A 13,687-nucleotide genomic window follows, 5' to 3' on the forward strand; every position below is an offset into this window, starting at 1 on the left:
ATATCTTAACCTCAAGAAAACTGTTAGGGACCCATTTTGGGGGCTACATGTAACTGGGGTCCCAACCCTGTGATGGAGAAACATTCAGAGGACTGTGAAGCTGTGTTACTCAGGTCCACAGTAATCTGCACTGATGGAGCCAAGAGGTGATGCTGGGGTGAGGATAAGAGGATGAATGGGGAGAAGGGGGGGGGAAACAACGGGAAGATGTGAATAAAGAAGAAGGGGGGGGGGGGGGGGGGATGCATGGGCATCCCGCCAGCCACATAACCCCCCCCCCCCAACCCCACCCACATACACACACTTCCACTCTGTCTGCACCCACACCCTCAGTCACCCACTCCATCGATACCCTGCGAGTTTATGCATAGTCTCTAGACCCATAACCCCCTCCCTTTCCCTTTCCCACTCTCAAACGCTCCCTCCACTATCCTCCGTGCCCCCAGCCTTGTAATCCCCCTCTCTCTCCTATCTCTGCGCCTTTCTCCCTCCTCCCCCTTGCTCTCCTCCTCCTCCTCCTCCTCCTCCTCCTCTCCTCCATCCCTCCCTTTCTTTCCATCCCTCCCCTGGTCTCTCAGCATCCCTCTCTCCTGGGTCTTCTTGCCGTGGTGTGGTGCTGTTGGCAGAGCGTGGGCGCAGGCGGCGCACAGACGGGAGCACAGATGGGCAGCAAGCTGCGCAGGGCGGCAAGGCACACCTGCTCCACACAAACACACACATACACACAAACACACACATACAGGGCCCTACTCTGCCACCTTGCCACACGGCCTGCCTGCCTGGCACAGTTATACAGGGACACAAATACAAATACACACAGACACACATGCATACATACATACATATATGCATACATACTTACATACATTTATTTGTACATTCAGACATACATACAAACGTGTTTACAGAATTGAACAGTGCATATAGGCTATGAAAACATTGTTTTATACTCTGCAAATACCCCATTTCACAATGCTTCTTTTTGTCTTAATTTTGCAAGGCTCTAAGTTTCTTGCCTTAGTATTTTTTTGTCCGACAGATTAAAATTTGAAAGGTCACGTTCACACTAGTGGTTAACCACATGGGGATCTGCTTAACACTTTTAGGACAAAAGCATTACTGCAGACATAAAAACATACAGAAAACAGTAGACTTCAAATCCTCACGACACAGACAGAAATATTTAAAAATATAAATAAAAAAATAAAAAAGGAAAAAATAATAAAATAAGGTCCAATAAAAGAGCTGAGTGAACATCTGTGTGGGATAGCCAGGGGGATTAGGAGGGTTTGGAACATTTTAAGCGCATTAAGGATTAAAAAAAGGTCAGAATGTTTAGCAACATACCGATAAACCTCTTAAGCGAAACCCAATTGGGAGGCTGTACGGCGTTATCCTGTGTTTTGGGGAGGAGAAGAGAAGGGGGGGGGGGGGGAGTGGAGTTGACATTTGTTCCAACAAGGAGGGGAATCTCTCTGAACCAACAGTCTGCGCACATACAAGTTACACACATACAAGGATACAAGGAAACACACTGGTTTGATGTGGCGACAGGGTGTGTTAGCTCTCTTGATGGTTTGAATGCCTATGTCAGGAGTGTGCATGTGTACTGCACTGACTTCTAAATGACCAGCGCTGTTTAGACATCTGTCAAACAGTGGTGCACCACTGTTTGAGGCCACTTGTTGCTTGGCTTTTGCTTCCGTTTTAGCCCAAGTTTATAATCATGAGGTCGAACGTTTCCACACTACGAGTATAGTCTGTTGCTGGAGGGTGCAGAGAGCCTTCAGAAGGTGTTTTAATCTGGCCTCTTTTTTTTTTTTTTATCAGCTTTAGTTCCCTGCTATCCTGCTCTCGACATGAGGAGTGACAGACTGGCAACTCTGTCTGACCCCTAACGCCAGTTGGTCAGTGGCACAGGTCACTTAGCCAAAGCCTAATCCACAAAGGATGTCGGGACAGTTTGTTGCTATGGGCAACGGGAGCTTGATATTACTTACACTGAAGATCAACCGTGTAGCAGGTAAACACGAGGAGAAGAGTTGAAGAAGTGATGTTTAGAACATCAAATGAGGTCATATCATTAAAAAAAAATGACGATGAGGAGAGTGCAGGACAGTTTGAGTTGATGCAGAGGAAAGCCGCAGAAACACAAGGTGAATGTTGGAGAGAGTTTAGCGTCACAGTAATTAATTAAAAGGCTAAATAATTTGAAATCAAGTTTCAAAATCATGAAAATTCTTATGAGATTCTGAATCATCAACCAGTGCTAAATGTGTTATCCTAGTCAGGCCGTCAGATTTACATTAATGGGGATGGGCTGGTCCATATTTTAGGCTACTTTTAGAGTAAGTTGCGGGTAACTGGGGGAGCAGGATCGTACAGGTGTACCCATACAGGACTTGATCATGTGCTTAAAAGTTAATTTGTTTGCTAAGATTATCGTCTTTGATACTCAAAACAAAGAGGAAGGGGGTATGCCCAGCTCCAACTTGAGGACACCCCCCCACAAATCTTATTCTCACCCCTATAGCTAAGTGAAACTGGACCTGACTCTCTTTAACAAACACTATTTTGGCTTTTCAATTCAAAGGCAGATAACAGATCAAACATTTGCTGCATGCTCACGCTGACCTCAGAAGTCCCTTCATCAACTGCAGGATGTTTTAGCCTATTTTCACATTGATGAAATTAAATAAACGTATAAGGTAGAAAAGTGAGTGCACCACAAATGTTTGGTGAATGAGTTGTGTTTCATTTTTCTGATCGGCCAGAATAATATTTTCAACCAAGTTGAAGACGACATCCAATTTTTCTACCTTTGACCTCATCCACATAATTCCCCCAAACTGCAACATCAGGATTGACTCGATAACTAAGCATTGTGGAGACAGTCTTATCAATCAAGCGTGTAGTGCAAATGGGATTTGAAGTTCCCTAAACAAGGTAAGACAGGTGTAAGTGACATCTGAGCAAATTCAAGCCTTAAGAAGAAAAGCTTTTAGGTAAAAAAGAATAATGAATAGAGCAACTACCCAACATAGTTGATCAACATAAAATGAGCACCGTCTGGCCTGTGCCTGCTATCAGATCAAACTGTTTACATTCTGTTTATTATCAGTGTGTTATAGTTTTTCAATTCACTGGTTTTAGAGGGCTGCAGGGTTGCCTGAAGGTTTGAGGTTAGAGATGGGGTTGCCGGCGGAGGAGGCAGTGGGGCAGCCACAGGGGCTGGAGGGCTATGATTGGGGTAGCTGAGGGGAGGGCTTTGGGGGGCTGTGGTGGGAAGATAAGGGGCTGGATGTGTGGTTAGGAGGCATGGAGTGGGGGGGGGGGGGGGGTTGCAGAGGGGGTTACTGCTGCTGTTGTAGCTGCAGCTGGCAGAGCTGTGATAACCAGCAACCAGAGCTCCTCTGTCTAACCTCCCCTGTCCCCCATATCCTCCTCACTTCTCATCACAGCTATATGATGCACCGTTGAACTCATCAAAGCACTGATTTGTTTCTGAGTTCAGATAGATGTAGCAGAAAGATCAAGTATCTTATTGAGTATACATATACAACTTGTTCTCTGTAGACAGCAGAGGCCTTTTTCACTGAAGTCTACACTTACACCGTGTCCTTACACCACGCGAGCAAGCTTCAGCAACAAAACCAGCTTGATTCAATTGTTTCCTATTTGAGTGTCCTAACAGCCCGCAAGCGATACAGTGTGTAGCAGCGCAACTCGATGCTCCGTCTTTACCCCAACGCCCTGCTTCTATTTTCCTTTCTGCAACCCGCAAAGACATGGACGAGGAACAGGGAAGGAGAGGGCTCTACAAGGATCTGTCAGTGTCTCTAGATCTATATAAGACGGAACATTTAGTAGAATGAGTGTTGACATTAAGAATCCGCTCCAGCGTGATGCGACCCGATATCTGACCTCCATGTGCTGTTAGGACACAATGAGAGACATGATTAGAAATAGAAGTCAGGGTGTCCGCTATAAAACAACAACATGTAGCCTTATGTATTACAAAACACTGAGAGCTGATAAGGTGATGTCGAGGATAACTACTGTACCAGTGTCCCTGCTCTGAAAATATCTTCCTGACCGACTCGTATTTACCATAATCTTCAGTTTTCATTCTGGGTTTTGCACAGGGCGTAAACAGAATATCGTGTCAGGGTCATGAAAGGTCAACGGTAACAGCATTCAGGGCAGGGTTTCCAAGGGCAGGTTTTTGATCTTCTTTAAAAATGGAATGTCTACAGTGGAAAAACCGTTGTTCTCCCTTTCTTATTACGGTATTAAATACAAAGTAGGGGATCATATGGTGTTGTGATTAAAGTTCACCAAGCAGAGACAGCGGTGTCAATAACACGGCTCCATGTAGTCAGTGGAAGGCTTGAATGTTCATGGGAGTAAAGTATACCTCGTGGCTTATGCGTTTGATATCTCTCGAGCACACTGTATATACAGTTAGGTGGCTGTGTATCAACCAGTGTGTGCATGGTGTGAGAAACAGAGTGTTTACAATATTGTAGAGCCGTGTGGTGAAATACTACACGACGCTGAAAAGTCCAGTGAAGTCAGGTTGTTTTTCAAACAGCTTTCATTGGCCATCATATATGTTTACTCTGAGTGTGTACCTCAATGTTTGTCCACGTATGAGTTGTGTGTGTTTGCAAGCGTCTGGGTGCGTGCGTGGCGGGGGCGCAGTCTCGTATGTTTGGAGTGAGTGCCGTCAGTTAGCTGGAATGCGGCGCTACCGCCAAAGCTAAGATGGCTGCCAAAGCTCTAAGATGGCTGCCAGAATTACACCCAGCCAGTGAGAGACAGAAAGGAGCGAGAGATTGTGCACGAGAAGAGAAGGGGGGAAAAAAGGAGCTCTCTTTGGTTTTCTGTGCTCTTTCTGTCTTTCATTCTGCTGCTCCGTTCTGTCTCGCCTCTCTCTGTGGATAAGCAGTGCTTCGTAGGCAGCTAGACAGGTCTGTTATTGTTTCTGCTCAGTAATCTGTGGCTTAGTGTGGCTGCAAGGCAAGTGCTGCTGGCAGGAGTTTGTGTGCTCTGTTATCACCTACAGCCTGCAGATAAACACCTCCTCTGGCTAGTTAGTTAGTGAGATAGCTACTGTCTAGCAAGGCCTGATCGGATGGCCCGATAGCATTAGCCACACGCACCACACCAGTCCTGGGAATTGAGCCTAGCCTTCTTCCCTAACTCGGACACGTGGTCACAGAGACCAAGTGAAAAAACTCACAGATGCTCAGTCTGCGTCATATATCCATGGACATATTTGCATACACACACTTGGCATCTTTTTTTTTTTTTTCACAGCCCAGACAAGTATGTACCGCCTTTAGGCTAACTTTTCCAAGCACTCATGTTACAAAAACCTCATCTTGCACTCCTCCTTCACCCTTCTTGCTCCTTCAGGTCTAATTGTTGCCCCGTTGTTGCCAAGACTTGGCATGTTTGTGTCTGCACAATGTGAGTGAAGCCCCCATGCTTTACTAGACCAGTCATAACAGGTGTGTCCGTGCAGGTGTGTCTGCTAATTGTGTTTCAATGCTGTCATCTGATTCCCAAGAGGAAGAGTTTTGTCTCGGGTTTGCCAACCGCTGCCTCAAACCCCTCGGGTCGGTCAGTGAGATGTGCATGGTCAGCCTTTTTTTTTTTTATATAGGAACTGTATATGTTTGTTGATGTATTCGTGTGTGTGTGTGTGTGTGTGTGTGTGTGTGCCAGGATTAAAGTATGATACTAAAATTAAAGAAAGAAACAGATTGAGAGAGTGTGAGCATGATAGTGTGGGTGTCGTTCATGTGTGTGTGTGTGTGTGTGTGTGTGCGTGTGCGTGCGTAAGGTGCTCTGTTTACGCAGACTAAATCCCTACCAGCAAGAAGGTATTAAATAGGATTAGGGCGAGGGATATGATTGCGTGGTTAGATACTAAATGGCATAGCAGAACCCTGTAAATCATTGCACCTTAAGTCAGGAGGGACAGCGGGAGATGAGAGAGAACACTCTTAGATACAAGCTTATCACAGAGAAACGTGTGAAATAACACACATTCATGCCCATATACTTACAAGATGTATACCATATCCCAGCACATACTGCAGGTCCCTTTTATTCCCTCTCACACCTCTAATATCACACACAGCCTTGGCAGCATGGATACACAGCTATGATTCATCAAGGCATTGTAGACTTCCCAGTATGTTTTTTTTTTTTTTTAGCAAACAAACCAGATAACTAAGCATTTGTCTTTTCCTGTCTGTTTCTGTGCAGAATCTGGACAATCAGATAGTTCGAGCCAACAGGGGGACACAGACATCAAACCACCGCCCAATGGTAGGTTAACCCCCCCCCCACACACACACACACACTCTATCTCTCTCGCCATATCACACACACGTCCATGTCCAAACACTGTCAAATTAGCATACCAGAATTGATTCCATCATGCTTATCAGTCTTAACATTTTCCAATTATGGATCCAATTAGCAAACACACTCACACAGATGTTGATCCACAAACATAGTTGCAGATGGTCGCTCTCTCACAGGGATGGATTTTTAATTATTTATTTTTTTCCCTGACAAAATTCCATGAATTTCTGATGCAGTTTTTTTTTTTTTTTTTTTTTACATTTTTCTTTTCCATACAGTTCCATATTGAGGTCTGACCACATTCTTTTCTGTACAGGGCACCTGAGTTTCCAGGACTGCTTTGTCACCTCAGGGGTGTGGAACGTGGCAGAGCTGGTCAGAGTGTCACAGAGTAAGTAGGAGAAACGCCACGGAGGAAGGAATAGGAAGAAGAAAAAAAATGCACCCAACTATGACTTCTTGTCCTGACAGGGACTAACAACTGTTACAATATATGAACATTTAAGTAACAATTTCATTCACAGTGTCGTCCAGTGTATACATTTTTGAGTAAATATACTTTAACTTTGACTCTTCGTAAATCTCTGGTTTCATATTTGTGTCATTGAAATAGCTTCTGTGTATTTCTGAAAAACACATATGATTTACAGTTGTGCATATTTCTCTTCATCATGCCTTTTTTCCTCCCTCTCTAACTTACATTTCTCTGTCAGCTCCCGTTGCCACGGCATCAGGTCCCAACTTCTCACTGGCTGACCTGGACAGCAGTCCCAGCTACTACAACATCAACCAGGTGGCTCTGGGACGACGCTCCCTGACCTCCCCTCCCTCCACCAGGTACACAGTTTAAATGATGATTCAACAGAGGGCGCAGTAGTGTAAAGGTGTAGAGAAATAATGTACAATGCCCTGGAAACACCTGTGACCACAAAGTCCAGCTGTCTGCCATTAGCAGAGTCTCTAGTGGGTGAAGTCACCATGTGGCAGTAGAAGTGCTAGGAATGTTTGTCGACGGGAAGCTTGGGGAAATATTAAACCACAGCAATATCTACCAACCAGTTCTCTCTTTTTATCAGTAGAGTGTCTTTACTGGCATGTAGTACAGTAGTAGTAGTAGTAGTACAGTATTCCATCTTGTTGAGGTTTCTTGATTGAAAGCATTAAGTACTACAGTCCATTAGCAGTCTTGGAATCTGTCCTGAACCTCCTCATGTATGTGTGTGTCCCTCTGTTATGTGCTCTCCTCTTTTTTGAATGTGTGATGGCTCTTTTTTTTTTTTTTTTTTTTTTTTTTTGCCTTTTTCCTCTTTTGCGTCTCTAAACTTTCTCTCACTTCTTACCTCTGTCATCTGCTGTCACTTTAGGTCTGAGGTGGAGTTGTACGCAAACCTTCCACGGAGGTAGTTATAACAACTTTCAAAGACTAATGAGACACATGCACTGGAAAAAAAAACCACACATATATGTACACATACTGTTATACACACACATAAAGACAGAGTCTTACTGTGTGGCTGTCTAAGCTTCCTAACTTTTCTTTCCATGTCTTCCTGTTTCATTCCTAGCTTTGATATCTCTTGTACTCTTGTCTGTTCCGCTCCAAGACTTTATCTCCATTAATGTGAATAACTTGAGATCTGTTTGAACACTGTGAATGCTAGAGTGTTAATCATCTGGAGTGCTTTTTCATGTGATGATTTGGATGTTATCAGTTGTGTGTAGTTGTGAAAGTTATTTTATCTTTGTTCCATACGTTCATTGTTTTTTTGTTTTTTTTTAATCACGCTTTGTCTCTCTTCATTTTTTCCCCCCACATCACCTCCATCCTCCAAACATCCCGACCCTCGAACCTCAGCTCCAACAAGAGGAAGTCATTAGACGACAGTGAGCTGGAGAGCCCAACGGATGATGTTTTCTACCCTGGACGCTCGCCTGCCGCCAGCTCATCCCAGTCCAGTGCGTGGCCCAACGACATGGATGCAGGTACCCCACCTCCCCACCCGATACCTGGCACCCACTAAGCCAGCCTCACTCCTGCCTGACCTCCACCTCACCCCCACCAGAGTCCAAACTCCTCCTACCTCCTTTTGACTTTGTCTCTTCTCCACACGCCCTACCTCACACATCCCTGAACACCCCTTAACAAACCTCCCACTCATCCAACACCAGCTTATTTAAATCCCTGTCCTTCAGTCTGATTGATTAAGATCTGCAAGTCACAATGTCAAGCAGTAAAGCAAAAGCACTTCAGTTTAAATATGTAAAACTCTGACACATACTTACTTTTCCAAGATATTTTTGATGACGGGGGTATACGGGTTTCTGCCAAAACAGAGGAAACGTGTAAAGAACAAATACGTTTGCAAAAGTACCAACAAACATCATTATCTTTCTTTATTGGTCACTTAATGGGTTAAAAAGCACAAACATGTTTTTAAATGACTGTCTGCTATTTGACCAGTCTTTTTTTTTTTTTTTTTTTTACACCATCACTTCAACCGTTGCAAATCGAATACATCATGGCTAAATTGGCTCTAAGTGCTATCTATCAAATGTCTTCAGACGTGAGGAATAGAAATGCCAAGATGCAACCAGGATGAAATAACAGCTTTTGGCAGCCTGTAGTAAGGCTTTATGTTGGTGTTTCCATTGTTTTGGCTGTAACCACCACCTCTTAGAATTAGCTTTGAACATAACTCTCTTTATTCTACCCGCACAGGGATTTTACCTCATCCCTCAAACGTGCGAAAAACTTCAAGAAAAAAAAAAACATCCCCCTTGTTCACCTCCCCTTTATTCCTCACTCTCAAATCGTGAAAGACTTTTTTATTTACTCATCCTCCACTTAAGGTCGTCGTCACAGAAACAGTTGAACTGATGTTGTTTTAATTATCAGTCGCTCACTACCTCCATCAAACACAACTCTCTCCCTCTCCCATTTTTAATCTCTCTCTCTCTCTCTCTCTCTCTCTCTCTCTTGCTCTCTCTCTCTCTCTATCTGTCCTTCTTGTTTCGCTCTATCTCTCTCTCTCAGTCTCTGTCCGTCTCATTGTTAACAATACCCTTCTCCACTTACAGTGCAGCACCATTTGGCCAGTGTGCAGGAGAGGAAGATAAAACATGAAAACGATGGCGTGCAGTTTCCTTACCATGGTTAGAACACTGATTACACTCATATATGTTTGCTATTTATCAGCCTTTATGTAGCTTAATCATTCCTCTGTGTGCCTATGTGAGTGTATACAATTTATATCATGTGTGTGTGTTTGTATATATGTGAGTTATAATGGAATTGTACTAAGGAAAAAGGTTAATCGTCAAGAAATCAAATTTTTACTGCCTTATATCTGAAGTTCAGTATGTTTAGTTGTTTTCAGGTTGATTTTGTTGCTGTTAAAAATTTGATTACTGACATTTCTTTTTCTGTCACATATGGTAGCAGGATTGTCAAAGATTATCAGGTGCAGGCTTTACTTTCTGTGTGAAACATCGGGCTACAAGTGGCTCACCTTAGATCCCTTCCTTTATCTGTCTGAAGTCATGTCAATCCTCCCAGCAACACTTTAATGACAGATGTCACCAGGCTAACAAAAACAACACCAGCAGGCATAAACTCATGCTGTGCCCATTCTGCCTCACATGCACGGTGACAAATATTAAAACAGACCCCTCCTCATGCAAGCGCACACACACGCACATGCACATACATATACTGTATACACACAGACGCCTCCTGACACACATGCTGACTTATACACTTACAAGCCCCCACATGGGCAGACGTTCACACATTGAAACACATGCTTATCAGGCTCCCCACCCCTGCAGGTGTTCAGGTGCCTGCCTTGCCTCCATCCCTCTGTCGCTCCATCCCTCCCTCGATTCAAATCCCTCATTAAGACGCTTACCGTCTGTGGATCAGAGGTGTAAAACCCTTCCTCCTGCTCCCTAGTTCTCCAGTCAACCCTCCATCCCTGTCTCCCTTCTGTCTAATTGAAAACGTGTACAGCAGGAGGCACTCTGGGGAGGGAGAAATCATGTCAGAGGAGGAGGAGAGAGAAGCAGAAAGTAGGCAAGTGGATGGGAAAAGTGGGAGGTGAAAGAGAGAGAAAAGAGGAGAGAAGAAGACTTCAGCGTTTTCACATCTTGATAAGTAATGAGAGAGAGGGGTTATCAGGATGCAGACTAGAGGAGCCAAAAGCTCTGGTTAGGTTTTGCCCCAGTCTACTCTCACCCGAGCCTCAGCGGCTGCTCTCCTGCTCCTGCTCCACTTAGCTGTAAATGTAATTAAGAGGCTGTTCATCAGAGCCGCAACAGAGGCTCCTGCACGCCTTAGCGCACCAGATCCTCACCTCCCATCTTTTTCCCCTGTCTCTCACTCGCTTTTACTCTGTGTATGTGCACAACCCCTTTACTCTCCAAAGTGCACCTCACATAGCCTTGTACACCTCCTAATGAGTTTGGCAAAGAGAGAGGTGTAGAATGGCATACAAATCTGGACCCTTTACCCAATTAATTAATCCAAGTGAAAAATTAGGAAGCAGGCAGCTTTTATATTTGTTAATTTTTTATTCATGTGTTTGTGAGCCTGCATGTAGTGCAAGTTTAGAAATAGTTTCCTAACAGGAGCAAGTACATGTCATTGTTCAAACTCAGAAGAAACCGAGGCAAGGTGGAGAGACTGAGGTAGAGGAGAGCACGGATAATGTAGACAATGTGTGATTTTGGTACGGTGTGTATCCAAATTTTCGAAAGGATCCCACCTGCCACAGGCAGAGCTCATCTGGGAATTCCTGTCCAGGTGGGGGGTATGTAAACAAGCAAGCACACACATACACACACAAACACAAACAAACCAAGCAGCTTCTAAAAAAAAAAAATAGAAAACACACACACACACACACACACACACACACACACACACACACACACATACACAGGTGCACCTTACCGTCTGTCCACAGCACCATCTACTCCCCTGACTCACTCTATAACCAACAGAACACACACATCCACCAACACACACACAGATGTATGAAGATACATTCATACATAGAAATCACACAAAATACAGTAACATTTGGAAATACACATTATAGAAATGTGAATACACATCACACAGCCCACTCAGGCACACACACACACACACACGCACGCACAGCTGAAGCATGGACCCAGATGGTGTTTCCTTGTGTGCGTAGCCTTGGGATCCGTGAGGATGCTGGAGACATCTGCTCCACAGGGGCTGGAGGAGGGGTGGGGGAGGTTAGCGGAGGCAAACGAAACAACCGTGATTTCGTATTAGTTCCAAATGATTGTGAAAATTTCCCAAGACACCAGAGACTTGTGGTGGTGGTGGTGGTTGGGGGGGGGGGGGGCTTTTCTTGGTGCTTTGAGTTAAATGTTAACAGCCTGTAGAGGGATACAGCTGGACTTAACATACATGCTTTAAATCACTGGAGAAAGCAGAATCTTATGACTTTCCTTCCACTTGTTTCAACCATATCTCCTGTCTTTACCAACTGTGTGTGTGCGCGTGTGTGTGTGTGTGTGTGTAAGTTTGTGTGTCTGCATCTATGTGTGCTTCAGAGGCGCATCTGGTGGCAGGCCTGTTAGTGCACAGAGACAGAAGGGTCATCATGGGAGCGCTTGATTGGTTGCCAGTGAAATGCTAATGCTTGCCAGGAAAGGAAACAGTGCAGTTGTGGCACACAAACACAAACTGGATCAGACTATTGCACAGTCTATGAAGTAATAAAATATTGTCTTTCACGTTCCCTCGGTGATAGAGACAGCGCTTTAACTTCTTAAACATACAGGAGTCAACCTTCATTTGATACTTTCAGAGTTCCTGGCTCTGATCTCTTTACTTCAGATCAGTTTTATACCTCTATTTAAAAAAAAAACATTTCTGATACTGTAACTATTTAATCTATACAGTTCTGTTTTTTACACTCAAAGCTCTCCCCTTCATTGCTTTTTTCTTGTTCAAGTCCCTGCAGACTGCTCTTATTTCCAGTTTGCTCCCACCAGTGTGACGGTGTCATAGCAATCACTGCTAACTATTGGTGTCAGAAGTGGGATTGGGGTTGTCTTCATGCTTGGAATCTGTCTGACAGTACAATACGCCCCCAGACTCCCGCTACAGTGAGGGAGAAAAAAAATGAAATATATGTCTGCTAAAGACATAAATGGTTCACACATATTCACTCCCACCTGCTTGAGACTTAACTCTTCACACAGGGAGGGAAGGTTTTACACGCCTCCACACTCCCATAGACTTTCACACGTCTCCAGCTGGAGAACTGAGGAGGAATCGTATTTAATGCCGTGTTTGACGTGGAGGGGCCCACAGAAATAGACTACAAAACAACAGTCTAAAAAAAAAGTTTAGAAAGAGAACATTATCACATCACTCACTTGTTAGCGAGATTAGACGTAAACTTAATGGGGGAAGAAACGTGTCTATTGTTTCAGCAGTTAAATTCGGTGTTGTTGTTTTTTTTTAGGTTGGTCATGTGCTTGTGCTTTCGCTTGTGTTCAGTCGCTGAGCGTGTGAGTGTGTGTGAGCGAGAGATAATAACCATATTTAACATCTTATGACATTCCAATTTCATACATGTCGTCAGAGCAACGCATTGAAAAACAAGACACTGCTGCATTTTTCACAGGTTCTGCTTTGCTCTCTCGCTCCCTTGCTCCCTCGCATATTTTCATGTCTCCCACGTTCTTCTCGCCTCTCTCTCTCTCTCTCTCTCTCCCTCTGTCTCCTCTCTCTGTCCGTCTGCTTGTCTTTCGCACTCAGCAGCTGCCGTGTCCATACTGTACAGTGTGTGCTATTTCTGAATGAAGCCTTCTTCTCGTGCAGCCAGCCTGTGAGCTTCGCCGAAGCCAGACCACAACTAGCTGACTGTGGCTGTGTGGCGGCCATGCTCATACAGAGAGAAAGCCCAGAGCTGGCACCTGAAAGAGAGAGAGAAAGAGATGAGAAAGAAAAACATACAGTGGCACAGTAGAGGTTATTATAGCTTCACATGTGCTTTGGCTCAAAAAACAAAGACCAGATTCAGATTGGCCTCAGCTATTTTTCCTATTTTTCCCCTTTTTCCTTTGAAGACTTAGACTTAGGCTTTGAAATATTGCTCAGCCCACGCTATACGAATATGAAGCTGGGAGTTGGGAATCCCTCAGTACTTCTCTGAGTGACTTATTTCAGCATAAAGTCCTCTGACTGACTCATTGAAACTAATCGGAGTGAATGGACAACAGCCAAAAAGAAGGAAGCAATGCACTGCCATCATCCAAT

At 44.3% G+C, this 13,687-nt stretch overlaps 2 protein-coding genes across 12 annotated transcripts in view; one reads left to right on the plus strand and one right to left on the minus strand.

Annotated features, from left to right (window-relative positions):
- Positions 1-13,687, minus strand: part of LOC132991770 (histidine-rich glycoprotein-like) — a 393,411-nt gene that overhangs the window by 212,329 nt on the left and 167,395 nt on the right. The gene's annotated exons all lie outside the window — the stretch shown is intronic.
- The window catches only part of nfixa (nuclear factor I/Xa), a 107,478-nt gene that overhangs the window by 77,654 nt on the left and 16,137 nt on the right, over positions 1-13,687 (plus strand). For 7 of the 11 annotated variants that reach the window (XM_061060593.1, XM_061060565.1, XM_061060612.1 and 4 more), the window contains 6 exons: positions 6,280-6,342; positions 6,698-6,772; positions 7,095-7,218; positions 7,746-7,781; positions 8,237-8,364; positions 9,460-9,534. In XM_061060593.1, the coding sequence (XP_060916576.1) occupies positions 6,280-6,342; positions 6,698-6,772; positions 7,095-7,218; positions 7,746-7,781; positions 8,237-8,364; positions 9,460-9,534 (501 nt within the window). The remainder of the gene's footprint in view (positions 1-6,279; positions 6,343-6,697; positions 6,773-7,094; positions 7,219-7,745; positions 7,782-8,236; positions 8,365-9,459; positions 9,535-13,687) is intronic. The other 4 variants (XM_061060592.1, XM_061060619.1, XM_061060590.1 and 1 more) reach the window with 3 other exon arrangements.

This window comes from Labrus mixtus, chromosome 2 (assembly GCF_963584025.1).
Source record: "Labrus mixtus chromosome 2, fLabMix1.1, whole genome shotgun sequence".
Taxonomy (NCBI): domain Eukaryota; kingdom Metazoa; phylum Chordata; class Actinopteri; order Labriformes; family Labridae; genus Labrus; species Labrus mixtus.